The sequence below is a fragment of the Mirounga leonina genome, unplaced genomic scaffold (genome assembly GCF_011800145.1).
Source record: "Mirounga leonina isolate KUSES-001 unplaced genomic scaffold, KU_Mleo_1.0 Mir_151, whole genome shotgun sequence".
In the NCBI taxonomy this organism is placed as follows: domain Eukaryota; kingdom Metazoa; phylum Chordata; class Mammalia; order Carnivora; family Phocidae; genus Mirounga; species Mirounga leonina.
In genome coordinates this window covers 12,460,490-12,487,708 of record NW_023270377.1, presented here as the reverse complement: position 1 = coordinate 12,487,708, position 27,219 = coordinate 12,460,490, and the positions used below count along the sequence as shown (strand labels likewise).

At 39.1% G+C, this 27,219-nt stretch overlaps 1 protein-coding gene and 1 pseudogene across 1 annotated transcript in view; both read left to right on the top strand.

Annotated features, from left to right (window-relative positions):
• Positions 1-27,219, top strand: part of NYAP2 (neuronal tyrosine-phosphorylated phosphoinositide-3-kinase adaptor 2) — a 168,963-nt gene that overhangs the window by 80,862 nt on the left and 60,882 nt on the right. Inside the window, exon 4 of the mRNA XM_035006993.1 lies at positions 20,897-21,103. Coding sequence (XP_034862884.1) covers positions 20,897-21,103 — 207 coding nt within the window. The remainder of the gene's footprint in view (positions 1-20,896; positions 21,104-27,219) is intronic.
• LOC118012782 lies at positions 16,312-16,464 on the top strand (annotated as a pseudogene).

The window sequence follows — 27,219 nt, the reverse complement described above, 5'->3', positions numbered from 1 at the left end:
CAAAGAAGTCTGTTACCAGGTAATTTATGAAACAAGACATCATGGTAATAAAGAGTATTGGTAACATCAGAAATAAAGAATAACATCTAATCCAGCTCCTCTCTTATTTGCATTTAATTCATAAAAAGGTGAAAAATAAACCCCTCTCTTCCTGAGGCACTTTGTGATTAAGCAGTTCATATATGCATTGTGTGTGTGTGTGTGTGTGTGTGTGACAAAATGTGAAGAAAAGATGATGCCAAGGTGAAACAAGGAGGCGGATGACATACACCTAACCTAAAAATAAGCTGAAAAAGAGAGAAAGAGAGAGGAAGGGAGGGAGGGCAGGAGAGGAAGGGGGAGAAACGAAAAAGAAAGAAAAGAAAGAAAGAAATATAGGTGGAATGATATTGCCATATGAAATTTCCAGAGAACTCTTGTATCCTACCATCCTTGGCTCCCAAGAGAATAAGTGAAGAATAAGATCCTTAACTTCCTACTCTCTGTCCTTAGACCATGAGTTACACAGTGCGCATTCAATAAATATTTGCTGGGTCTACAAAATAGTCTTATTCAACTTCCTCATGTTACAGACAAACTGAAATCCAAAGAGGTTCAAATACTAGAGCAAAAATCGGTTGTTATGTAAAAGCATATTCTGAAAAGAGTTCCAGCTCTCCTGAATGCCCTCTAAATGTTAAGAAATCAACATTTAAATAGATATCTATTGGTTTTCCCTATAGCTTTACTTGATCTTCTTGACTAACTTCATTTAAAATACTATTTTGGGGGGGTGGAAAATGACCTAGTTAATTAGAGACTTTTCCTAAACAAGTGTTGGGGGTTTTTCCCTCCCTCTTCAAATTTATATGCATAGTTTTTCAGTAAGAAAGCTATGAAAAATTCCAGATTGGCAAAAAATGATTCCCAAGCACCCTTTCTTTATTCTAGCCACACTTATCTAGAGAATAGGTGAATTAAAATCAGCAAGAACTGCAATGCTTTATACATTCAATTCTGTAGTCATCAGTTATATTACCCCTAAAAGGGTTAAAATTTCTGCCTTGCCTTGCTTATGAAACCTTATTAGCTATGACTTTTTTAACTCCCCAAATATGGCCATTAGTAACTGTGATTCCAACAATCTAAGTTTTGCATTTGCTTTGATAGAATTTAATTATTCTTTCTACCCTTTGTGATGATGGGATTATTATTCTTAGCATTTAGTGTTTGCTTCAGGAAAAGTTATGAATGTATTTTCAGAATTACATCTTTCAGGAAGAATGGAAATGCTATTTTTCTTCCCATGCGTTAATATTTTTAGTGCCTGAATGCCTCTGTTTCTTTTAAAGAGGATTGAAACATTGGGCGCCTGGGTGGCTCAGATGGTTGAGCGTATGCCTTCAGCTCGGGGTCCTGGGATCGAGTCCCGCATCGGGCTCCCTGCTCCTTGGGAGCCTGCTTCTCCCTCTGCCTTTCTCTCTCGCTCTGTCTCTCATGAATTAAAAAAAAAAAAAAAAAAAAAAAGAGGATTGAAACATTTTTCCATCTGCCTGTTAAAATGATTCGAATCTTAATTAAAGTTGATTCCACTTGTGCATGTATTCCACTACCCACACACCTCCCACCTAGTAGTGGCAAAGCTTGTCTTTCCTTCGAAAATCAAGAGAGAACTATGACCTTTAAAGAACAGGCATAGAAAACAGACAACACTGAGAAGTATGTATGATGTTTTATGGCTGTCTTAGATCAGTGACTTTGTATCTCCTAATGATTGTTTGGCAGGTGATGTAAAGCAGTCAGTTATCTTCCTTAAAGTGCTGGTTTCCTTATCAATTATAAGGCAGCCTAGCTGAAGAAGCAAAGCAAAAGAATCGAAATTCAACAACAAAGTCTCACCCACCCACTCACTGATTGTGTGTGTTCTTGGCTTTGGCAGCTCAATTTCCCCTTGTTTATGAAGATGGGGAACAATCATAATGCAAATAAATAAATGATGGCGATCATTTTAAAATTTGATGTGGTCAAGCATTTTTCTTCTCCACCTATGAATTTTTTTCAAGAAATCTTAATAAATATAAAATAGATCAGCTCCTATTTTTTTTTCCTTTCTCTTGAGTAAGGAAAGATAATTAAAATGCTTTCAGCTAAAATAGGGAAAACCAGGGAAACCAAGAACCCAGCCAGTCTACAAAAAGAGTGATGAAAAGTATATTAAATGTTGCTAAAAATGCCCTGTTAAGTGTAGAACAGTGGTTCTGAACCCCTCGCTTTACTTTAGAAAGTCTTGGGAAGCTTTTAAAAAATGACCAATGTAAAAAAAAAAAAAAATTTACCCATGTCAAGGCCCCAGCCTCAGCAATGTAATCTAATTATGGCCCAGGCATGGATATTTTTGAAGGCTCCCCAAATGTTTCTAATATGCAAATAGGGCTGGGAATCTCTAATATAGAATGTGTTCTGGTACTTATCAATAGAATCCTAAACTTGAAGATCCTTGAGTCCAGATGCCTCATTTAAAGATAAGCAAATGAAGGTTCAGAAGGGGAAGACGATTTGCCCAAGGCCTCCCAGATCTTGGCGTTCACAGGTATGAACCCTCTGTACCTGGTTTCTAAGTTGCTGTATGAATCCATGCACTGCATTATGAGCACTAATTTTATATCTTCCAACAACATCTGAGCCATTTCTATAAAACTATGGCAATAACCCATGCAACAGGAACATCAATTTTGATCCCAAATGCCTAATAGTAATTTCCTATGCACATTATCTCAGTCTTGAGGCTACATAAAAGTGTCCTACATTACCAAAGTCTTCCCAATCTATAAAATGTCTAGTAGTAGAATATTCTTTTGATCTTTCCGGTGATTCTCTTTCTCTGCTGTTCTTCAAAAGGTTATCCTGACTTTGCTGCTTAAGAAAATAGGTGAAAACAGAAATGCTATAGAGGTGTCTGTAGAATTCCACATTTTTTTCCCATAGAAGAAAAAGTTAATTTGGATTCCTTGCATTCGATAGATAATTGGTCTGCTTTCTCCCAGTGGTCTTAGTAAGCAGTGATTCTGCTCATAAAGCCAAACCCTCTTGAGTATCTCAGAAAAGGGCAACTCAAGTTATAGCCATGTATTTTTTTTTTTTTTTATTCTCTTCATAGTATTGTTACTTCTCCTTGGGTTTGGCATCGTTTCTTCTGCATTTTGGCTGTGTAATTGCTCATTCTATTGGCAACACCTAAGGATGTCTTGTATGTAAAACCACCCTTCTTTTGTCCTATGGTAAGGTATCATAAATTAGTTTGAAAACTTCCTTAAAACGGGCCAAAGTTGTAATCTTAAGAACACTGGGACTCAGGAGGTGGCACTTTCATCAAATACCAATTCTGTAAGGATTTAGGTGCACATAAAAACCCCATTTCACTTTAAACTAAGGAAACAAGCATATGATTTCTTTTTTTTTTTAAGATTTTATTTATTTATTTGACAGAGAGAGACAGTGAGAGAGGGAACACAAGCAGGCAGAGTAGGAGAGGGAGAAGCAGGCTCCCCGCTGAGCAGAGAGCCCGACGTGGGGCTCGATCCCAGGACCCTGGGATCATGACCTGAGCCGAAGGCAGACACTTAACGGCTGAGCCACCCAGGCGCCCCGGAAACAAGCATATGATTTCAAGTTTTGGCCCCTTCTTTTTAATTTTTTTCCCCATAGAATTTCAGATCCAGAAAACATCTTAAGGATGCTCTGGTCTAAACCCCTTATTTGATAGATGTGTACAGAGAAGCACAGAAAGAAAATGTGCTCGGTGTCACCTAGATGATGGCAGAACCATTACGAGGGTGAAATTTCCCAAAAAATTAAATCCACAGATCTTTGTACTATGACAGCCTCTATTCAGCATGGCTGTGACTGGGGCAGTAGGAAGGAGGAAAATATAAAAATCACATATGTTTGAGTCCCTGTGGCCTCCTTTCTTCAAGAAGATTCTTTTTTAGATTGCTAGATTTATGTTAATTTGCTGCCTTGTGTCCTACTTAAGAATGACTCTAGTGTCAGGTCTTCTCTAACTGTTGGCATATGATTTTGGAATTTGTCAAAAGACATAGATATCTTAAAACATCCTAAGTCAAAATGTGTGCCTGATCCAGGTTATAAAGATTTTATAACCCTAAAACTCTCTCTTCCCAGTTTTTAGAATTCTATTTGTCCCTCTAAGAGGTTTTTATCAGTAGTTTCTCTATCATATATGTGAAGGTACTAGATGTAGAGGGAGCAAGATGAGCTTCAGAATGTCAAGTCTTAAATGGGAAGGAAGAACTAAAAGCCCACCATTGGCATTATGGGGGCTGCCGGGAGCTGTGGGCATAAATATTTCATGTGGTAAATTATAAGGAGACATTTGCATTTTTATGCACTATTCTAAAGTAAAAAAGAATTGTTGAACAATAAAGACACTTTCCATAATTATGTTCCATTTTTAATATGCAGAGAATTGACTGAGTTCAGGGTATTTATTTAATGAGTTCTCAGCATAACCTTGTCTGGTATTTTCCTCTCTAAATTTTGACATCAGATTAAGACCAGACAATGAGGTGGTAAAAAATGATTTTCTTGTCATTAAACATGTGATGGATTTTTGAAGTTCAAAAAGTGATCTTCATCTAGTAAATAGTCACAAGTTTATCTACATTAAATGCAAACACTAAAACTTGTTTATAAAAAGATACACTACAAAATATTTTCTATTTCTGCATCTTTCCATCTATGTCTGTACACCCCATTGAAAAGGGTGTTTAATGGGTGCCCGGGTGGCTCAGTTGGTTGGGCGACTGCCTTCAGCTCAGGTCATGATCCTGGAGTCCCAGGATCGAGTCCCGCATTGGGCTCCTTGCTCAGCAGGGAGTCTGCTTCTCCCTCTGACCCTCCCCCCTCTCATGTGCTCTCTCTCTCTCATTCTCTCTCTCAAATAAATAAATAAAAATCTTAAAAAAATAGAAAAGGGTGTTTAAGAAGTTGATAGCATCATAATATTAAGATGTTGATATCTGAAGTTCTGTGGATTTCATGTGCTCAGAGATAAGATGGTGCTGGTGATGAGCCTCTGACGTGGGATAACTCCTCACACATCTTCCTCTTGGTCCTTCTTGCATACTTCCCCTGGGAGAATCTTCCTTTAATGCTGATGGCATCACATACCCTGCTCCTCAAAAATACAAACTCTAGCTCGTCACTCAAAACCCTCCCTAATTTGTTTCTTCTTTTCTATGTAAATTTAGGTCCCATTCTTTCCTAATATAAAGGCTTTCTTCAAGACAGGATGAACTTATTATGGAGCCTGAACCATTGTTCCTCTCCACCATTCTTTTTAAAGTATTGGGTTTTGTTTGTGCTTTTTTGTCAAGCTGTAAGTTTGTTGTTAGGCAGGATCAGCTTTTGCAAGGACAGACCCAAGGAAAGAGCCATGTGTGTTCAACAATTACGAAGCAGCCACTCTGGAGAACAGTATGGCAGTTCCTCAAAAAGCTAAAAATAGAACTACCCCATGATCCAGCAATTGCACTACTAGATATTTACCCAAAGGATAAAAAATACACATTGGAAGGAGTACATGCACCCCAATGTTTATAACAGCATTTGTCAACAATAGCCAAAATATGGAAAGAACCCAAATGCCCATCGACTGATGATTAGATGAAGAAGATATGGCATACACACACACACACACACACAATGGAATACTAAACTATCAAAAAGAATGAAATCTTGCCATTTGCAACGATGTGAATAGAGCTAGAGTGTGTTATGCTAAGTGAAATAAGTCAATCAGAGAAAGACAAATACCATATAATTTCACTAATGTGGAATTTAAGAAACAGAATGGATGAACATTCAGGAGGGGGAAAAAGAGAGAAAGAGGGAAACAAATCATGAGAGACTCTTTTTTTTTTTTTTTTAAAGATTTTATTTATTTATTTGTCAGAGAGAGACAGAACACAAGCAGGGAGAGTGGCAGGCAGAGGGAGAAGCAGGCTCCCCGATGAGCAGGGAGCCCGATGTGGGACTTGATACCAGGACCCTGGGATCATGACCTGAGCCGAAGGCAGCCGCTTAACCGACTGAGCCACCCAGGCACCCCTCATGAGAGACTCTTAACTGTGAAGAACAAACTGAGGGTTGTTGGAGGGAGGTGGGTGGGGGATGTGCTAGATGAGGTCATGGGGATTAAGGAGGGCACTTGTGATGAGCACCGGGTGTTGTAATAAATGATGAACCAGTAAAGTCTACTCCTGAAACCAATATTGAACTGTATGTCAACTAACTAGAATTTGAATTAAAAAAATAGGGGCACCTGGGTGACTCAGTCAGTTAAGCATCTAACTCATGATTTCGGCTCAGGTCATGAGATCAAGCCCTGTGTCGGGCTCCATGCTCAGTGGGGAGTCTGAGATTCTCTTTCTCCCTTTGCCCCTCCCCCTGCTCATATGCTCACTCTCTCTCTCTGTCTCTCTCAAAATAAATAAATCTCTAAAAAGGTAATAATAAAATAAAATGCAAAAAAACCCTAGTTAGTTTCCCCTGGCTGTAAAACTCTTTTAACCTACCCTCCCCCTCCCCATGCCATTCTTTGAATCGCTATTTAATCAAGATTTATTGACCTCTCAACTATGAAAAATCACCTATTACCCTTTCATTATACTCTAACATCTCTTCTTATTGCTCTTATCAGAGCTCTAGTACTATATTAGTTCATGTAAATTGTTTTTTTCTCTCTCTTAGAGAAGGAACCCCATGCAGCTAGAGGTCATGGTGTTTTAGTTCACTGCCTTAGTCTCTCACTGTCACAGTGCCTGGAATGCAGAATGTCTATACATATGGAGCAAGACATACGCATTTTACTATTGATTGAACGTAATAATAAGAAAAAAAAAATTTTTTTTCACTTGCCTTTTTTAATCAAAGCAATCCAAAAAAGTATGTCAGAGTAAACTGCTAAAAGCAGCTTAAAAAAATGCATGTTCTTCGTTTTCTGACTTGTTCCGCTGTTACTGACAAATATCACTTTATAGCTGTGCTTTGGATTACACAGCATGCTGTGGGAATTTAATCCATTCTGAAAACTACTATGGACCTCCGTATAACTTGCCTATTGAAGTGTCTCAGGAGCTGGGTTGTGCATAATCTATTTTGTGGAGACTGACAACTGATTTGTCCCAAATCTCATTAATTTTCTTGTTTATATAACCTTCAACTTTTTAAAATTCTTTTTTTAAGATTTTATATATTTATTTTAGAAAGAGAGAGAACAGGAGGAGGGGCAGAGGGAGAGGGAGAGAGCATCTCAAGCAGACTCTGTGTTGAGCACCAAAGGGCTCGATCTCACGATCCTGAGATCATGACCTGAGCTGAAATCAAAAGTCAGGTACTTAACTGACTGAGCCACCCAGGCACCTGGAATCTTCAAATTTTTTAAAAAGAAAGGTGGGCTTTAAAAAAATTTTTTATTATCTTTCAAAATAAGGTAAGTAATCCTCCTTTAAAAAATCCCTAATGGGAGAAAAGAAAACTAAATAAAGCCTCCCTGTTGTGGCTATTTGTTCAGAGAGCCTTGAGTTCGAATCCTGGCTCCTCCAATTACCCACCCTTGACTGGCCTTGGTGAACCTATTCACAGCAGGACCCTCAGTTTCCTGAACAGTGAAGGTTATCACTAGACAGGCCTGCAAGGGCTATGCAAAGATGAGGAATATTATTTGTAAAGTGTGTAGTGCAGCATGGGATCATAGTATCCATGGAGTCCATGGAAGCTTTCATCACGGTGTTCCTGCTGCTAAGTTTAGAGCTGGTATTCTGCTTTTCCAATAGTAACTAGGAAAACAAGGAAAAACATTGAGGGTATTATCTATATATTGTTTAAAACCAGGACTCCTATTTATTTCAAGTCTCCCCATCAGGTGGCAGGAAAAAAAAAGTTGGATGTTAGGATTGCCAGTGATGCTAAATGACTCATTTATGTTTTTTAGGAGCTCACTTTCTTAATTTATTTTTGAGTTCACTGTGATTTGACTGGCAGGGGAATTAAATTAAACTAGAAAAAAGTCACCTTGACCAATGTAAAACATTCTGAAATATAAAATAGAGGCATATTTTGGAACAGAAATAGTAATACTATGGAATCTCCATGAACTATTTTGCTTTTTGTACTAGCTTTGGCACTATAGAGGTATATAATTTTAGACTCAGGAGGATACTTAGAAATAACTTATTTCGATCTACAGTTTTCTTTGAGGAAACTAAGACTCAGGAAGGATGTTTTATTGAACTGAGCTGAGCATGGACTCCAGATCATCTTAACCCCACTCCAGAATGGTTCTGAGAAATATTTTAATTTATTGTAAATGTTTCCAAAATATATCTAATTTATATCAAAATTATTTTTTATGTTAAAGAAATAGTCACTACTTTATTTGTGAATATTTTTTAAAGATATTATTTTTTTTTTACTTTTTTTTATTCTTATGTTAATCCCCATACATTACAACATTAGTTTTAGATGAAGTGTTCCATGATTCATTGTTTGTGCATAACACCCAGTGCTCCATGCAGAATGTGCCCTCCTCAATACCCACCACCAGGCTAACCCATCCTCCCACCCCCTTCCCCTCTAGAACCCTGTTTGTTTTTCAGAGTCCATCGTCTCTCATGGTTCGTCTACCCCTCCGATTTCCCCGCTTCATTCTTCCCCTCCCGCTACCTTCTTCTTCTTCTTCTTTTTTTTTTTCTTAACATATATTGCATTATTTGTTTCAGAGGTACAGAGCTGAGATTCAACAGTCTTGCACAATTCACAGCGCTTACCAGAGCACATACCCTCCCCAGTGTCTATCACCCAGTCCCCCCATCCCTCCCACCCCACCCCCCACTCCAACAACACTCAGTTTGTTTCCTGCGATTAAGAATTCCTCATATCAGTGAGATCATATGATACATGTCTTTCTCTTTTTGACTTATTTCACTCAACATAATACCCTCCACTTCCATCCACGTCGTTGCAAATGGCAAGATCTCATTCCTTTTGATGGCTGCATAATATTCCATTGTATATATATACCACATCTTCTTTATCCATTCATCTGTCGATGGACATCTTGGCTCTTTCCACAGTTTGGCTATTGTGGACATTGCTGCTATAAACATCGGGGTGCATGTACCCCTTCGGATCCCTACTTTTGTATCTTTGGGGTAAATACCCAGTAGTGCAATTGCTGGATCATATGGTAGCTCTATTTTCAACTTTTTGAGGAACCTCCATACAGTTTTCCAGAGTGGCTGCACCAGTTTGCATTCCCACCAACAGTGTAGGAGGGTTCCCCTTTCTCCACATCCCCGCCAACATCTGTCATTTCCTGACTTGTTAATTTTAGCCATTCTGACTGGTGTGAGGTGGTATCTCATTGAGGTTTTGATTTGGATTTCCCTGATGCTGAGCAATATTGAGCACTTTTTCATGTGTCTGTTGGCCATTTGGATGTCTTCTTTGGAAAAATGTCTGTTCATCTCTTCTGCCCATTTCTTGATTGGATTCTTTGTTCTTTGGGTGTTGAGTTTGATGAGTTCTTTATAGATTTTGGATACTAGCCCTTTATCTGATATGTCATTTGCAAATATCTTCTCCCGTTCTGTCGGTTGTCTTTTGGTTTTGTTAACTGTTTCCTTTGCTTTGCAAAAGCTTTTTATCTTGATGAAGTCCCAATAGTTCATTTTTGTCCTTGCTTCCCTTGCCTTTGGCGATGTTTCTAGGAAGAAGTTGCTTCGGCTGAGGTCAAAGAGGTTGCTGCCTGTGTTCTCCTTTAGGATTTTGATGGACTCCTGTCTCACATTGAGGTCTTTCAACCATTTGGAGTCTATTTTTGTGTGTGGTGTAAGGAAAGGTCCAGTTTCATTCTTCTGCATGTGTCTATCCAATTTTCCCAACACCATTTGTTGAAGAGACTGTCTTTGTTCCATTGGACATTCTTTCCTGCTTTGTCGAAGATTAGTTGACCATAGAGTTGAGGGACCATTTCTGGGCTCTCTATTCTGTTCCATTGATCTATGTGTCTGTTTTTGTGCCAGTACCATGCTGTCTTGATGATGACAGCTTTGTAATAGAGCTTGAAGTCCGGAATTGTGATGCCACCGGCTTTGCTTTTCTTTTTCAATATTCCTCTGGCTACGTGGGGTCTTTTCTGGTTCCATACAAATTTTAGGATGATTTGTTCCATTTCTTTGAAAAAAGTGGATGGTATTTTGATGGGGATTGCATTGAATGTGTAGATTGCTCTAGGTAGCATTGACATCTTCACAATATTTGTTCTTCCAATCCATGAGCATGGAACGTTTTTCCATTTCTTTGTGTCTTCCTCAATTTCTTTCATGAGTATTTTATAGTTTTCTGAGTACAGATCCTTTGTCTCTTTGGTTAGATTTATTCCTAGCTATCTTATGGTTTTGGGTGCAATTGTAAATGGGATCAACTCCTTAATTTCTCTTTCTTCTGTCTTGTTGTTGGTGTATAGGAATGCCACTGACTTCTGTGCATTGATTTTATATCCTGCCACTTTACTGAATTCCTGTATGAGTTCTAGCAGTTGTGGGGTGGAGTCTTTTGGGTTTTCCACATAAAGTATCATATCATCACAAAGAGTGAGAGTTTGACTTCTTCTTTGCCAATTCAGATGCCTTTTATTTCTTTTTGTTGTCTGATTGCTGTGGCTAGGACTTCCAATACTATGTTGAATAGCAGTGGTGATAGTGGACATCCCTGCCGCGTTCCTGACCTTAGGGGGAAAGCTCTCAGTTTTTCCCCATTGAGAATAATATTTGCTGTAGGTTTTTCATAGATGGCTTTTATGATATTGAGGTATGTACCCTCTATCCCTATACTCTGAAGAGTTTTGATCAAGAAAGGATGCTGTACTTTGTCAAAAGCTTTTTCTGCATCTATTGAGAGGATCATATGATTCTTGTTCTTTCTTTTGTTAATGTACTGTATCACATTGATTGATTTGCGGATGTTGAACCAACCTTGCAGCCCAGGGATAAATCCCACTTGGTCATGGTGAATAATCCTTTTAATGTACTGTTGGATCCTATTGGCTAGTATTTTGGTGAGAATTTTTGCATCCATGTTCATCAGGGATATTGGTCTGTAATTCTCCTTTTTGATGGGGTCTTTGTCTTGTTTTGAGTAAAGATATTATTTTAAAAGTTATTTCTTTTTTTTTTTAATTTTTTTTTTAAGATTTTATTTATTTATTTGCAAGAGAGACAATGAGAGACAGAGAGCACGAGAGGGAGGAGGGTCAGAGGGAGGAGCAGACTCCCTGCCAAGCAGGGAGCCCGATGCGGGACTCGATCCTGGGACTCCAGGATCATGACCTGAGCCAAAGGCAGTGGCTTAACCAACTGAGCCACCCAGGTGCCGCTTAAAAGTTATTTCTTAGAGATTTTGTTCTTTGCTACTATTTTGGTTGAAAAACTATCTGGAAAAAATGGGGGTGGCATTATCTTAATTCACATGAGTATAAATAAAATACACAAGCAGTTGGAATGATCATTTTAGAGATTCTTCCACTTGTACATTCAGAGCGTATTTCCTGAAGCCATAGTATTTAAAATATTTATAAATGCTCAATAAAAATGTATTTGTCAGTTTTATAAAGTATTTTTATTAGAACTAGAATGAAGAGAGAAGCATTGCCTGCGAAATTGTTGCACTGTATTTGGCAATTCAACTAATCTCTCTGCCCCTCATTTTTCTGTCAGTATGCTAATAAAAATATTGTCCCAGTAGAAAGTCAAGGATTTTATATTTAAACTACATTTTAAGGAAGGAAAATGAGAACTAATATCGGTTAAAATCTGCATTAGAGTAGTTCAATTGCTGTAGCAAATAACTGCAAAACCTCAGTGGCTTTATACAATACAACTTATATCTTGTTCATGTCATAAGACATGACAAATGTCCCAGGCATGTGATAACCCATAAGTGGGTTCAGTGGAAGATGGGATGTTCTCCCCACAGTTATTGGGAAGTTTCCATCTGGTGGCTTTACCAGCACCAGCACCAGCACCTGGGACCTCAAAAAACTCCCAGCCAGCAGGAAGGGAATGCAAGAGGATAGGGATTTTGTGAGAAGTTTTATGACCTGACCTGGAGGTGGCATACATCACATCCACCCACATTCTAATGGCCAGACCTCAGTTATGTGGCTCTCCCTCACTGCAAGGAATGCTGGGAAGTGTAGTTTAAGTGCATACCCAGAGAGAACAAACAGATTTGGTCAGCATCTGCCTGGACTCTGCCCACAGGCCTTCTTGGCTTCTGCATTACAAGAACAGACAAAAATATAGATTGCATTCTCTGAGTAAAGTGTCTCTCATTACCCTGCAATACTAGAATTTCTTAAAGAAAGTGTTACCAAAATATGTCAACATTTGAGCTATGCCTGATGACTTCAGTGAAGGTTTTTTTTTAAGTAGAGATAATTTGGCAGTATCTCTACAGTCCTCATCCACCTTGATAGAAAAAAAAAAGGTGAATAATTAAATCATCTGGATTTTAATTGAGTTTTTAAAGACCCAACATGGTGTTTGAAATTCTATTTATTATCACACCCTATGATAAGTGTTATTCCCTGCAACCATAAAAAAAAGAACGGTTGAATATAAGTCAGTATGTGGGTTCCAATGTCTTATGGTGAGAGATACATGCTGGGCAGTGGCCAGGAAACCAGTCTCTTTATCAGGTCTTTGCTAATTGCCATCTGTGTGACCTTAAGATGCGCAAAGGCTCTGAGCTCTTTTTACACCTGTAAAATGATTAGGATTATTTGTGTATTCTGTCCTACTTCAACATGCCTCATCTATTTTATTATTTTGTTAAGTAATATGCCTCATCTATCTTATTAAAACAGAGGTTTTATTCTGTGTGGCTTCTTCACACAAACATAGACTTTCCAGTTTTATTTAAAGCCATGTAATCTGCAGATGCCTGAGCTATGGTTCTTTCTCTATTTATATTTGAAGAGGTGACATCCCTTAGATGTTTGAATTGACAAAACTGACGCCAAATGGCAGAGTTCACATGAGAGAGGAATAATAATAAAAAATTAAAAATTGGTCCAGCTCCCTGGTGTCCTTTTGTTGTGGAAATGTGCAAGCCTGTGCCCTCTTTTCCCTGGAGACTTGGAGATGGAATAACAGCAGTGTAAGGAGAGGAACCTGGTGCTCACTTGGACTCGTAGGAAAACTATGTCAGGCTGTCTGGCTCTGACCAGCTACAGAGACACCAAGACACCAAGACATGCAATTAGCGTCCAGGCCAGGGTGACTGGGAGGGTGAGAGTTCTAGATTTGTACTGGGAAAAAGATGTGAGCAGCGGGAGACAGACTGCTTCACTCTGGGTTCTAAAGGGTGTCTGCTTTAAAACAAAAATAGACTAGTTCTGAGATGCTCCAGAAACAGGACTACCAACAACCGACAAATGGTGGTGCTTGGAGGGAGGCCGACTTGGGTTCTGTATGAGAGCTTTCTAGCAATTAAACATGTTCAAAAAGGAGCCAAACTTTCCCCGTGAGGTGAGAAGTCCCCCTGCTGGAGCTCTCCTCCCAAAGGCATGAGGGCGGGCTCAGTAATGACATACACACACCTTGCTTTTCACGAGCTGTTGCAACTGTGATTTCTAAGGTCTCTTTTAGCTTTAAATTTGTTGATTGAATCTAATACCCATCTGATAATGCAATTTAGTTCAGTGCCTCCTTCAGCACTTCAAATGTGCTGTCCTTCTGCCTAATTAATCTGCCTTGATCACCTTTCATTATTTCCATTGTTCAGCAGTTGGAATAGAATGGAGGCACTTTGATCCTGCTGATTAGGCCAATATGAGAGGACAATTCTGAAGCATTCTTTTTGTCCACAAAAAGCTCAAATGCTCATCAGCTACATGAGCTTTTGTCCCTTTGTCACCAGGCACCAAGTCCATATTTTGTAACCAAGGAATCCCTGTGTGAAAGGGTGAAATTTCAAGAATAACTACAGTCACAAATCACATAGATAAAAGCCTCTTGTGTAAATCATCTGAATCATCTAGATGTGTGTAAAAACAATTAAATGATATGGCAAGTTAATTCTCATATATCACAAAGAAAGAAAGAAAGAAAGAAAGAAAGACAAGAAAGAAAAAAAAGAAAGGAAGAAAAGAAAGAAAGAAAGAAAGAAAGAAAAAGAAAAGAAAGGGAAAGGAAGGAGGGAAGGAAAGAAGAAAGAGAAAGAAAGAAAAGAAAGAAAGAAGAAAGAAAGAAAAGAAAGAAAGAAGAAAGAAAGAAAGAAAGAGAAAGAAAGAAAGAAAGAAAGAAAGAAAGAAAGAAAGAAAGAAAGAAAGAAAGAAAGAAAGAAAGAAAGAAAGAAAAGAAAAGAAAAGAAAGAAAGAAGAAAAGCTCTTATGTTCTTCCAGGAAAATGGTGTGACTGGTCATATTTCCAAATAATACTCTTTTTCCCTGGCAAATAACTTGTTTTTCTGATCTGTCAGCAAGTCGGTTAGAAACATATATGGGCTCACAAAAATAATTTTAGCTAACTCATGTTTGTCATTGAGGGTTATTCCTTCGTGGCATGGCCCGCGTTGTGGGTGAGAGTGGAGAGGTGGGAGGGAGAGGCTATGAGTCATGGCCTACGATGGGGTTTGATCCAGAAATGAAGGCTAATTAGCTAACTGACCTGGGTGACACATACATGCATTCATTCATCCTGTCTGTTCTCGCTGAGGACTCTTAGATACTGAGGACCAACATGAAAGATACAGTCTTTAGTCTTAGAAACTGTTATAGTCTGGTGGGGGAGCTAGACATATAAATCAACAATTGCATGATCTTCCTAGCCAGAAAAGAAGCAAGTCTGGAAAGAGGATAATGCTGTCAGTTTTAATGTGTGTGATCTACTAAATGGCCATATGTAAAGGTCCATCGGTGCAATAGTGTTTTCTTTGTCTCTAGAGCTTAGAGGGGTTTTCAGGTTTTGGAGACTTACAAGAATCTTCTGTACCATTTCTCTTTTTTTCAAAGATTTTATTTATTTATTTATTTATTTGAGAGAGAGAGAGGGAGAAACAGGAGAGGAGAAGAGGGAGAGAGACAAGCAAACTCCGTGTTGAACACAGAGCCCAACGTGGCCTCGACCCCATGACCCTGAGATCATGACCTGAGCAGAAATCAAGAGTCAGGCACTTAACTGACTGAGCCACCAGACTGAGCCACTGATCCACGCCCCTCCTCTGTACCTTTTCTGTTGAGAGAGTAAATATTGATGAGGAAGAATGAGTCAGAGAAACTGGGAAAACTCAGTATCTGGTGGAGGACAGATTTGGTGGTAAAAGCCATCAGACCTGGGAAGCCAAGTCTTTCTAGGTGGCACAGGGCCTCCATACAGGGATGCAGAGGGAGAAGAGTAAGGTAGAAGCCGGAGAGACAAGTGTAGATCCAGAGATAGCATAAAGAGGGGAAATTCTGAGAAGGAACTTCAGAATTAGCAGCATGAAGTGTGACAAGATTGGAAACCTGGAGAGAATATTTTGGTCATGAAACAATTGCTCCTAGTCTCTTATCCTTACTTGTCTTTCTTTAACTTGAACACTGTAAGAAGTTTAAGACCATAATAGGCAAAGCACACAGTCTGAAAGATGAATGTAATGAACTCTACACACATTTCTCACAGCAAGATTTCAGTTCAAGATCAGATTTCAGTGTGAGCATCAGATCTTATTTATTTAATTAATTAATTAACTTATTTTTAAGATTTTATTTATTTATTTGAGAGAGAGAGAATGAGAGACAGAGAGCATGAGAGGGAGGAAGGTCAGAGGGAGAAGCAGACTCCCTGCCGAGCAGGGAGCCCGATGCGGGACTCGATCCGTGGACTCCAGGATCATGACCCGAGCCGAAGGCAGTCGCTTAACCAACTGAGCCACCCAGGCGCCCTTATTTATTTTATTTTTTATTTTTAAAAAGATATTTATTTATTCATTTGAGAGAGAGAGCGTGCACAGGTGTGGGTGGGGGAGGGGCAGAACATCGGATTTTACATCAATAGTTGACACTCAGTCCTTCATTCCAGAACAGAGGATGGCCACCTTCCACGTAGTTAGCCCTGTGCTACGTGCTAAGGCTGTAAGAACTTAGATCTGAAAAAACTAGGATCCCACCTAGAAATTTACCACAGTGCCTAAGATTGACCTTGTTCAGGAAAAGTTTATGGTACTAACATCAATTTTCTTTTTCAGGCTTTAAGAAAACATTGAAATACCGCTTCTCAGCCTTTTGGCTAAGATCAAGTGTAGTATCTGTTCTTATCAGTTTAAGAAAACATTGAAATATATGGGTAGAGATAAATACCTCCTGATTCCTCTGAGTAGATTTCTTTGAGGTTTTGATATGTCTTCATGTATATATTTCTTAGTCTGATTATCTGCTTTCCATTTGTTTATTTGCAATAGCTATTTTGGAGATTTTCATAGTATTTTAATTAGAAAATGCATTTTATAGGAAGCTTCTCATGAATCTATGTAGGAAACTAGATTTATTCCCAAACAAAATTCTCAGTAGTACATTCACAATTTTCTTCCGGAGTTTTCAGCTTTGCATTCTGTCTGGGAGGCAGATGTACATCCACACACAAGTCCGAGTAGCACAATTTCTTCCATCATTTTGTTCAAGTTTCTCTAAATATATCTGCCAGAATTCACTGAACACTAACCTCTGGGACTTGAAAACAAAGAAGGAAGAAAGAAAGAAAAAGACTCCTTTTTGTTTCCAAAGCTGTATTGAGCTTTTATTTAGTTGAGGTTTGAGACCTAAGTGACACTTCCCTAGTATGTGTATGCAAGTGATTTGAATGAGAACAAAGAAACTGATGTTGGTGGAGGTGCTTTGACACAAATCCCCAGCCTTTCATATTTAAAATGTTACCCAAACCCACAGGAAAGAGATTGGATCCAATGTTATGTGTAAGCATTTTTTTTAGTTTGGTTAGTTTCAGTTCCAGTGGAAGAAGACTGTGTGTGTGTGTGTGTGTGTGTGTGTGAGAGAGAGAGAGAGAGAGAGCGAGAGAGAGAGATAGTAAATGCTTAATATTGGTAGTGGAAAAAAATACAAAAGTTGATAATAAAAGCAAGCATCTCAATGTTCTGTCTGAAATCTGGAAGAGAAGGTAAAGTGAAACAGATGGGTCATTAGGCTTTGAGGCTGTGACATTTGGAAGCCAGAGTTACATTTTCCTTGAAACTGTGAATAAACAGCTTGGAAATAGTCTATGATGTTCTTTTCTGATACTGGTTTTATTCCATTTGACTCAGGGCATTGAAAAGCAAGTGTTAGTTAAATTGTCTTGCTGTAATTATTATGCAGGAATGTAGCGCTTTTTAAATATTCTTACTTCCTATATTCGATTTTAGTGTAACTCTGACTTAGGCTTATGTGAGGCCCATTTAAAGGCCAGGAATCTTTCTGAGGTTATTATAAGACTCCCCTCTTGGTTTAAGTTTTATCTCATAGAATAATATTCATGACATGTGTTTACACAACTGCATAGCTTCTTGGACCTAGAAGGAACTATAGCAATATGCATATAAATGAAGAGCAAACAAATGAGAAAAGGCAAAGGCTCTTTATTCAGAGCTCGCTACAGCAAGGCAGTTAGCCACCGTCACTTATAATAGCAGAGATTTGAAGGCAGGGAGAAGAGTGAGAAAGTTCTGTGGGAAATGGGCTAGACTTCAGATATGTCCCAAATGGAGGCTATTGGCATGGGGAGGCTGCAAGCAAGGCCAACCAGGAAGGCGTCCTATGTGATTGGATAGGGATGCAGATTGGACTCTCTCTGGTGGTCCCACTCTGGAAGCAGGGGCAAAATTCGGGAAGCTGTCAGTTATTAATTAAATCCTGGCTGCTTTGAGCCAACTGTTAGATTATTGTTTGGTTACCTGGACTGGTTATTAGAGATAGTAGTCTGACTTCCTCTAAGTCTGACTTAAGGGAAGTAGATTGGATTTCTGGGCTCATTACTGTAGATAATGGGTTGGAGTTCTATTTTTTTTTTTTTTTAAGATTTTATTTATTTATTTGAGACAGAGAGAATGAGAGACAGAGAGCACGAGAGGGAGGAGGGTCAGAGGGAGAAGCAGACTCCCCGCTGAGCAGGGAGCCCGATGCGAGACTCGATCCCGGGACTCCAGGATCACGACCTGAGCAGAAGGCAGTCGCTTAACCAACTGAGCCACCCAGGCGCCCCTGGAGTTCTATTTTTATATGTGGCCTGGCAATTTTCCATTTGTGTTTCAATCTCTCAGTGATTATCTAGATCCAGATGTAGAAAGATTAAATAAATTCATAAAGGACAAATGGCTACAGTTTATTTAAATTGATAGTATCTTTTACACGTGTGGCACTACTTAGTTTCAAAAATATTTTAAAATCTAGAATATCATTGGATCCTTCCAATTACATTGGAGAGGTTAGACCAGCCCGGTATTATCTCTGCTTTGTAGTTAAGAAACAATGAGGCTCTAAGAGGAGAACCCAAGTGCTCAGTGATGTGGATTACCAGCCCATGCCCATGTCAGGCCTGCCAAGCTGGGCCACTCGGATGAGCTCACCTAGGGCTTCTGACAAGATTACAAACTTTTTCTGTCTCTGCACCACAGATTCAGGTACTGGGGAGCCAAAGTGGGGCATTTGTATTCTCACGCTGCTGCAAGTTGATGAGTATTTGAACCTAAATATAAAGAAAGCAAAGTACAGATTCTCTGAACCATTTCTGTGATTTTTTTTTTTCACTGCAGTCTTTCCCAATAATTCCTCATTCGAATGAAACTTTCAACTTGGTGAATCTTACAACCTGTGATTGTTAGATAATCAGATTTTTGAAAATACTATTAGCTTCGTGTCACTTGGATACATTTATAACACTTGCTTCATTCTCTTATTCCATTAGGAACACTGTATTTCCTACACACATCAGAAAGATGCCTGAGGAGTTGAGAAAACTACTAAATAAAAAAAATTAATTAAATACCTATTGAGCAGTATGCAAGGTGCTAAAGACATCAATGGGAAAACAAAACAAAACAAAAAAAAAACAAAAAACCCCCCAAAACTTAGTCCCTGCTTCCTAGAACTCAGGGCCTTTTGGAAAGAACAGATACATTGAAAGATGATATAAAACATCAATACAGAGATGACCAAATCCCAGCAAGAGGTGGGGATATGAGTGGAGGAGGCTTCGGAGGATACTTAAATTGAGTAACCAGGACTGAAGAGCCTTCCTGGAGCAAAGACGAGATACAAAGATATACGAAGCAGATGACGTAGAAGATGGTAGCACAAGAACAGCCTTGTTTGAGTTGGAAGTGGAGTGGGGAGGAAGAAGGTCCAACCAATTTGAATACAATGTTCAGGTGGGAAGTGATGAAATCTGAGAGGAAGGGAAGAATGACATGGTGGGTAGTCTTGTGGGTCACAGTAAGGAGATTAGACATAATTGTGTGGGTAACAGGAGGCTTCTGGAAGGATTTTAGTCAAAGCTACATTATAAACAGGTTTGCATTTTTTGTTTGTTTTTGTTTTTAAACACTTCTCAATGTGCATTATAGAATGACTATCACATCCATTCCCTGAGACGACACAGTTTTGAACGTCCCAACCGGTTATCACTCATAAACCATCTTTACTACATGTGTTTTTAAACACTTCTGTATATGTGTAACAGAATGGCTATTAAATCAGTTCGCTGAAAAATACACTTGGTTAGATTTGCATTTTAAACATCATTTTGGCAGTATATGGAGCTCATACTTTAGAGAGAGAAGGATAGAGAATAGGAGACAAGCTGCAATAATTCAAGGGCAATGATTAGAGTTAGAACCAAAGTAATTAAGGTAGATGTGATACAAAGTGCAACAGAAGGGAAAGCAAGATATTCACGAATAAAATCTGTAGAATCCACTGACTGATAGATTTAGGGAGTAAAAAGTTAAGGAAAGGGAAATACAAGCATCTAGCTTGGGTTGTTGGCTGGACAGAACAGGAGGAACTATCGGTATAGTAAGAAATGGTGTCAGTCCAATGTCTGAAATGTTAAATCTGTGTTACCCATGGGGCATCCAGATGGACTCACCCAGCAGGCAATTGGATAAATGAGTCTAAAGCCCAGGATAATGATCCAGGCTCGTGATAAACTATTTAGAAATCACTAACAATCCTGGAAGATAAAATCACAGGAAAGTTATGTATAGAATGAGAAGAATTGTGGCTAAGCTAGCATCTTGGGGACAACATGTAAGAGATGCTTAGAGGAAGAGAACATATGAATGGCAAGGAAATGGTGTTAGATGTAGAACACAACCCGGGAAGATGGGCCATTATTGAAGCCAAGAGAATTGAAGATATAAATGAAAGTAATCAAAGAGTTGTCAAATGTCTTAAAAATGTTTTCTAAATTTGCCAACTAGAAGGCACTAGGTGAGCTTAGCAAAAGCAGTTTTAGCAGAGTGGTGGGCTGAATTGATGAATTCAGAGTGGGTGGCAGAATGAATGGAAGATGAGACAGTAAAGACTGTGAGTCTAACAAGCTCTTTAAGAAGTTTCCTTGAAGTTGAGCACAGGTTCCGATGAGAAAACTCTTTCCCAATGATATTAACCTGCACACCTCAGAAAAAAAAGGCCCCGTGTGATCTCTGTCCCTGTTACATTTAAATGTTGTAATCTCCAACACACTCCCAAGTTGACAAAAATATATTGAAAGCATTTGAGAAAATTGTTCTTTAATGTTTTAAAGGAATCTGGGAAGGATTCAAATTTGTTTAACAGAATGTAATTCTGGTTAATACACAGAATCGACAGAGGAACTGAAAATCCGAAGCCACAGCACGGAGCCATTACCAAAGTTGGACAGCAAAGAGAGAGGGCATCACGGGGCGTCTTCCAGAGAGCCTATCAAAGCTCAGGAATGGGATGGAACACCAGGACCGCCTGTGGTCACCAGTAGACTGGGAAGATGTTCTGTGAGCCCCACCTTGTTAGCAGGAAACCACAGCTCAGGTAAGAACGATAATGATCTTTCAGGTGCAATTATCACTTAGAGAAGCATAACCATAGGTAGAGCTCCCTCTACTCATAGAGACAGCATAAGTAGCCCTTCACGCAAAGGGACAAGACAACGTGTTGCACCAGTCCAGGGAACATTATCCACATGGGCGGTAGAGAAGTGAATAGTGCTTCTTGGAGCGGTGCAATGAAGCAGCTCTGACAGCTCGAAACATCTTGTACTAAATTTTATCCAAAGCATCTAGAGGCCTCATCGAAACAAGTTTTAATTTATAAAGTTTAAGTGACTTAGAATTTATGCCTCCTGTGCTTCAGAAAAGATTTTAGGCAACTGGGAAAAAATGAAAGTGAGAATATATAGGTAAAAAAACTGTCTGAAGGCAGTAAAGAGAGTAGATATCATGAGGTATGTACAGTAATGATCTGAATGCTGTAGCTGGACCATGGGCATGGTACTAAGTTTCCAGATCTAAGTCAGAAGAGTTAGAACATTTTAATCAAATACACCTTTAGATTTCACAAGTTGAAATTAAGATCTGCAATGCAATTTTGCATTGTTAATAGATAAATATTATGAAACATCAAGTTTTTAAAAGCAGCATATGTTTGCTTTGAAGTGATTAATCTACATGATGGACTCACAGAGAGCTGTCAATTGGAAGAAAAAACAAATAATCAAGTGACCTCCTGTAGTTTTCAGGTTTCTATCCCTTAAGAATGTTAGGGTTCTGAAGGAAAGACCAATCCTTTAATGTTCATTTCAACTCTGATACTCATCTTGGAAAGCAAATTACATGCATTTAGCCTGTGGACTCTCTGGCAGTCATGCACAAGTTAAAATTGGAACAGGATGAATGATCTCTGTATTTGGGAAGGGATGTTTCTAGAATAGGACCCAGGCAGAGACAGAGCAGTAGCTTTTCCAGACTTAAAATGTAACTTATTTCATGATGAAGCCATAAAAATCTTGGAGAAGAGACAAATGAATTTAGCAGAAAGTAAAAATTTATTTTTGTTAGTAAAGTATAAACAGCTATAGGTATATGAGAAGACTTGTGCATTTTGTCAAAAAGAAAAGGAAACATAGGAAACAAATGATATTTTGTAGGAAAAAAACTCCTCTCCCAAAGAAGGTTGACATCACGATTCAGTTGAGACTTAGGATTAATTTTAGGCTTATTAGTAGTATTTTTTAATTATTTAAATTTGTACCAGTTTGATCAAAAAATATAAATAATATGTACTCCTATTGTGACTAGAGATATAAAACCAAAAGCATTACCTGAATATCTTTAGGTAACAGCCACTGTTCTAGTGTCTGAGAGCACAGTGATGAGTAAGACATCCTTGCATTCGGGTGCTCAAAGTCAAGTGAAAGACAAACATCACAATACAAGGTGTTATATTCAACTAATATGTGAAACAAAAAATAAATCAATTAATTTTTCCTGGGAGTGTATGATTTTGGCAAGAACAATCAGGGGGTTTTAGTGGGTAAAATAATAACTGCTTTAGGATGTTAACATTTGTGCTAGAGCTTGAAACATCAAGAGCTGTTCCCCAGGAGGATGATGGAGAAGTCTGCCTTCCGGATGAACACCTAAAACGCTATGGGATTGGGGCGCCTGGGTGGCTCAGTCGGTTAAGCGACTGCCTTCGGCTCAGGTCATGATCCTGGAGTCCTGGGATCGAGTCCCGCATCGGGCTCCCTGCTCAGCAGGGAGTCTGCTTCTCCCTCTGACCCTCTTCCCTCTCGTGCTATCTCTCATTCTCTCTCACTCAAATAAATAAATAAAATTAATAAAATAAAATAAAATAAAATAAAGTGCTATGGGATGGGGCATACTGTGTTTGCAGTGGAAGGTGGGGGAAAATTGATTGAAGAAATTGCAAAGTAGGTTGGTACCAGAAAGCAAGAATCCTGAAGGGCCTGTGTATTACCTAGAAATGCTTTCAGCAACAAAATGCCAATTAACAGTGGCTTAAGTAATAATGGCTTCTGTTAACTCCCCTAGCACTCAATCTGGAGGTGGGCATCTTTAGGTATTTTGCAACTGTTCAATGATGTCATTGAGGACACAGGGACTTTCTGTTTTTGTTTTGTTTTGTTTTATTTTTTTAAATTCTGCCCTTCTGCTACCCTTGATGATTTTTTTTCATGATCTTGAGTTGACATTTCTGGGCATCATGCCTCAGCAGAGTCCCTTTCATCTAGTTGGTCTAAACTGGGAAACATGTCCTCTGGACCCATAACTCAGTGAAGGGGAATGGGATTTCCACGAGTTTATAGAGGGCCCTTCTTTCTCTTAAATCAAAGGGCTTCTGCTTCTACTGGGAAATGAAAGCAACAGTCTATATTCTTAGGGAGAAAGGGAAGACAACATTGCATAAGCAATGGACAGTATCTGCCACATCATGATTAGATTTTGAACCCTATGTGGTAGATATTTTGTAGTCCTTTAAATATTGTTAAGATAGGTACAATGCAATTCAGTTTTCATCATGAACAATCTCTGATGCCTCCAAAGCTTCCAGAAGGGGTGACTGGGAGGCCATTTACTAAAATACGAGTTGTCAAGGTGAGCTATGCACCACGGGTTAGGTGGGAAAGTCAGGACTTAATTCTTGACTATGTTAGGTTGGAAGTGCTCTGGGACATCTAATTAAGAAGCTAGTAGACACTTGGAATTACAGGTCTGTAGCTGAAGAGATTTAGCAGTATTACAGACCGAGGCTAGAGACCTCTGGGGTGGTTAGAACCCCAAGACTGGATGATTCTGAACTAGAAGAGCAGGGAACTGAGATGAGAAGGAAAAGGAGATTGCACCCTGGGGAACTCAAACATTTTCAGGTGTGGGCAAACGAAGAAGGATATGTAAAATAAATGAAAATGAAACAATTAGATGGTCCACAATTAAACTTTTACTGAACATTTGGAAAGGTGCATAAAATGGGCAAACTGTAATACGTTTTTGACCCTGACGTGACTCTTCCAAGAAATTTAGAGTGTAAGCAGAATTTATAACATACTTTCACTTTCTTCCACTGCAAAATCCCAGAGCATCTCTTTGGCTTTATGACGTCTAAAATCTGCTTTCCTGGGTCTTTCAGCTGTGTTTATAGGGCAGTAAATTGTCTACTGACCAGAAGAAATGACATAAATATCTTCAGTCTCTCACACTCTCCATCTTAGATGATGAAAGATGTAGCTAAAGATGGAAGAAGAAGAGATTTCTGGTACATTTTTGATAAAGACATTTTTGTATCTCTATTAAAAGTAATGTGAAATGCAGGGGCCAATGTGGAATCCCATATATAATAATGTCAGTTAGGGTTTCTTATGTGCCAGAGAAACTATCAACATGAACACTCAAGGAGTGCCTGGGTGGCTCAGTCCGTTAAGCATCCGACTCTTGATTTCGGCTCAAATCATGATCTTGGGGTTGTGGGATTGAGCCCCACACTGGGCATCACACTGGGCATGGAGCCTGCTTAAGATCCTCTCTGTCCTTTTCCCGCTATACCTTCCCCCACCCCCAGTTCACGCTCTCTCTTTTTTTTAAAAAAAATGAACACTCAAAAGAGCGTTAAAATTAATTAAACTTTTAGAAGTCAGTCCCTCCCAAATATGTCATAGCAATTTTATCTACTGAATCTACCCTTGTACCTCTTTTGAGGGAAAGGAGAAAAGAAAAAAAAAATATCTGTTATATTAGTAGCTTTAATGTTTCTAAAAAGAAAGAACCTAAAATGTGCCAATTCTATACTAGAAAATGCCATAGCTTCACTAGCAAAAATGTATAAAATTAGAATATCTGAAGTTTACTCACCTTTGGTGTTTTCATGAAATGATGCCCTAACTAGAGGGTACTCATCAGTGAGATGGCCTTTGTCCAGAATAGGCAAGTAACTATTGAAGAATGCATTTTGGACTTGCTGCTTTGGAAGGGAAGTCAGTGTTTACTCTTTTCCTTTTCTTCACACCTCCTCTGTATTATTGTCTCCTTGCCACTGGGTCACTGAACTGCTAAGCCCCTACCAGAAACACTGGAACTGCAACCAAGAATCTTCCTCCGTAGTAACAGAGGTACCCAGGTCCACACCTAACACTAGAGAGGAAAGAGGGTTTCACCTGTTCCACCTATCAATAGCCCCGTATCTATCAATACCCCGGTCTGTCAACTTCCTGCCTCTGGTTTTCTCTCTCTCTCTCAATCTCAATCACACACACACACACACACACAAGGAACTGCTACCAGTCACAGACTATTGCTTTATCAAATGTAGTTTAGCTACTTGGAATGGCTGCTCTTAACAGCTCTTTTGAGGAATGGAAGAATTGCTGAAGTAAAGAGAAGGAATGTGTCAGGAGATCTCAATTCTAATTAACATTGCCACTGGTTGCTGTGGAACTCTATTAAAGTCACTGTTGTTTAGTAAATCAGAGATTCCCCAGAGGGTGATTCCTGAAGGCGGTGGCGGTCTGGGACCCAAATGCTCATGAAAATAATGGGAAAAAGTGGAAGTTATACAAGTAAATAGAGTATTCACAAAAATTCAGATTTCAATCACCGAATCAATCAACAAATAGTTTCTAAGCAGCTTGTGTCCAACTCTGTAATGGTTTCTGGGGGATAAACACTCCCACACGGGGTATATAAAGCACAAGCACACATAGGGTATATAAAACAAGGTCTTCGCCACTCAAAGATCTTACTATGCTTCTTTATGACACAAAACTATTGAACATAAATTAATTAGTATAACTAAATGTACTTTCATTGTTATCTACTGTTTACTGTAGATTACTATTCAGAGAAGAGAAAATTAGTGCAGGCTTGAAAAAAGATGGAGAACTTAATGGAGACCTGGAGTCTTAAACCAAGATTATGTCAGATCTTTTTAAAATTAATTTTTTAAAGAATTTATTTCTTTATTTTTGCAAGGGAGTGCAAGCATGAGCATGGGGGAGGGGCAGAGGGAGAAGCAGACTCCCTGCTGAGCAGGGAGCCTGATGCGGGACTTAATCCCAGGACCCTGGGATCATGACCTGAGCCGAAGGCAGATGCTTCACCAACTGAGACACCCAGGTGCCCCCCAAATAATAATTATTATTAATAATTAGGTAGAGATACATAGAGAGCTTTCCACGTGGGGTGAAGAGGTTGAGCAAAGTTGTAGGCAAGCCTCTTGCGGCTTGGCCTTGCCAGGCTAGACTGAAGAAGCATTTTTGGAAGTAAATTCGGAAGGCCTTGGCTAAACTCTATGTGGAAAAGTCTTGAAAAGACCTCAGCTTCTGTGTGTTCAACATGTGTGTTTCTGCCATTTTGAGGAGGTCCAACATGGGATGCAAATATTAGTGAGTAAATTAAGAGAGGTTCCTCCTTCAAAACAGACATGCTTTGTTTGCACATTCCATACATGGGAATATTCTTGACTTCCACAAAGGAAAGTATTTTCCCCATTTTTCTGGACCTTGAAGCCCTTTTGGTGTAAGTTATATATTTCCACCTTTGTTAGAAGCTTACACATGGAAAAATATTTCTCCATTGCAGAGAAAATCCATTGCATACCAATGAACATCCGACTGAATGATGGAAATGCAGGTGACCTGGAGAGCACAGGGGCCTCTCGAGGGGCCAGAAGCTATTCAGTACCAACTGATGCTCACCACGAGAACTTTTTCCCGCAAATTTCAAGATTTAATTGCTCTTATGTGAAATCTCCCAATTTTTAAATACAGCTCAATTTTCAGGAAAAAAAAAATGAATCGAATAGTTTACTTCCTCTGACTGGGTAAGACCTAAAGTCTGCCAGTTTGTCTTTTCTGGCTTGTAAAGTCAAGTAGTGACATTCCACTGGGTGGAGACATAGACTTGACCCTGAAACAGAGAGGTTGGGTTATAGTAGAAGCAGCAGGTGCCAATAGGCATCCTGCCTTCCTGGCTTTTATTTTTCAGAAGCTGCATCTCCTTGAGAAGGATGAGCTATTGGTATGAATGAGGATTAGAGAGTGGTAAATAGCTTTTTATTTTAAAGATTCTATTTATTTGAGAGAGTGCATGCACAGGAGCAGGGGACGTGGGGAGGGGCGGAGAGAGAAGCAGACG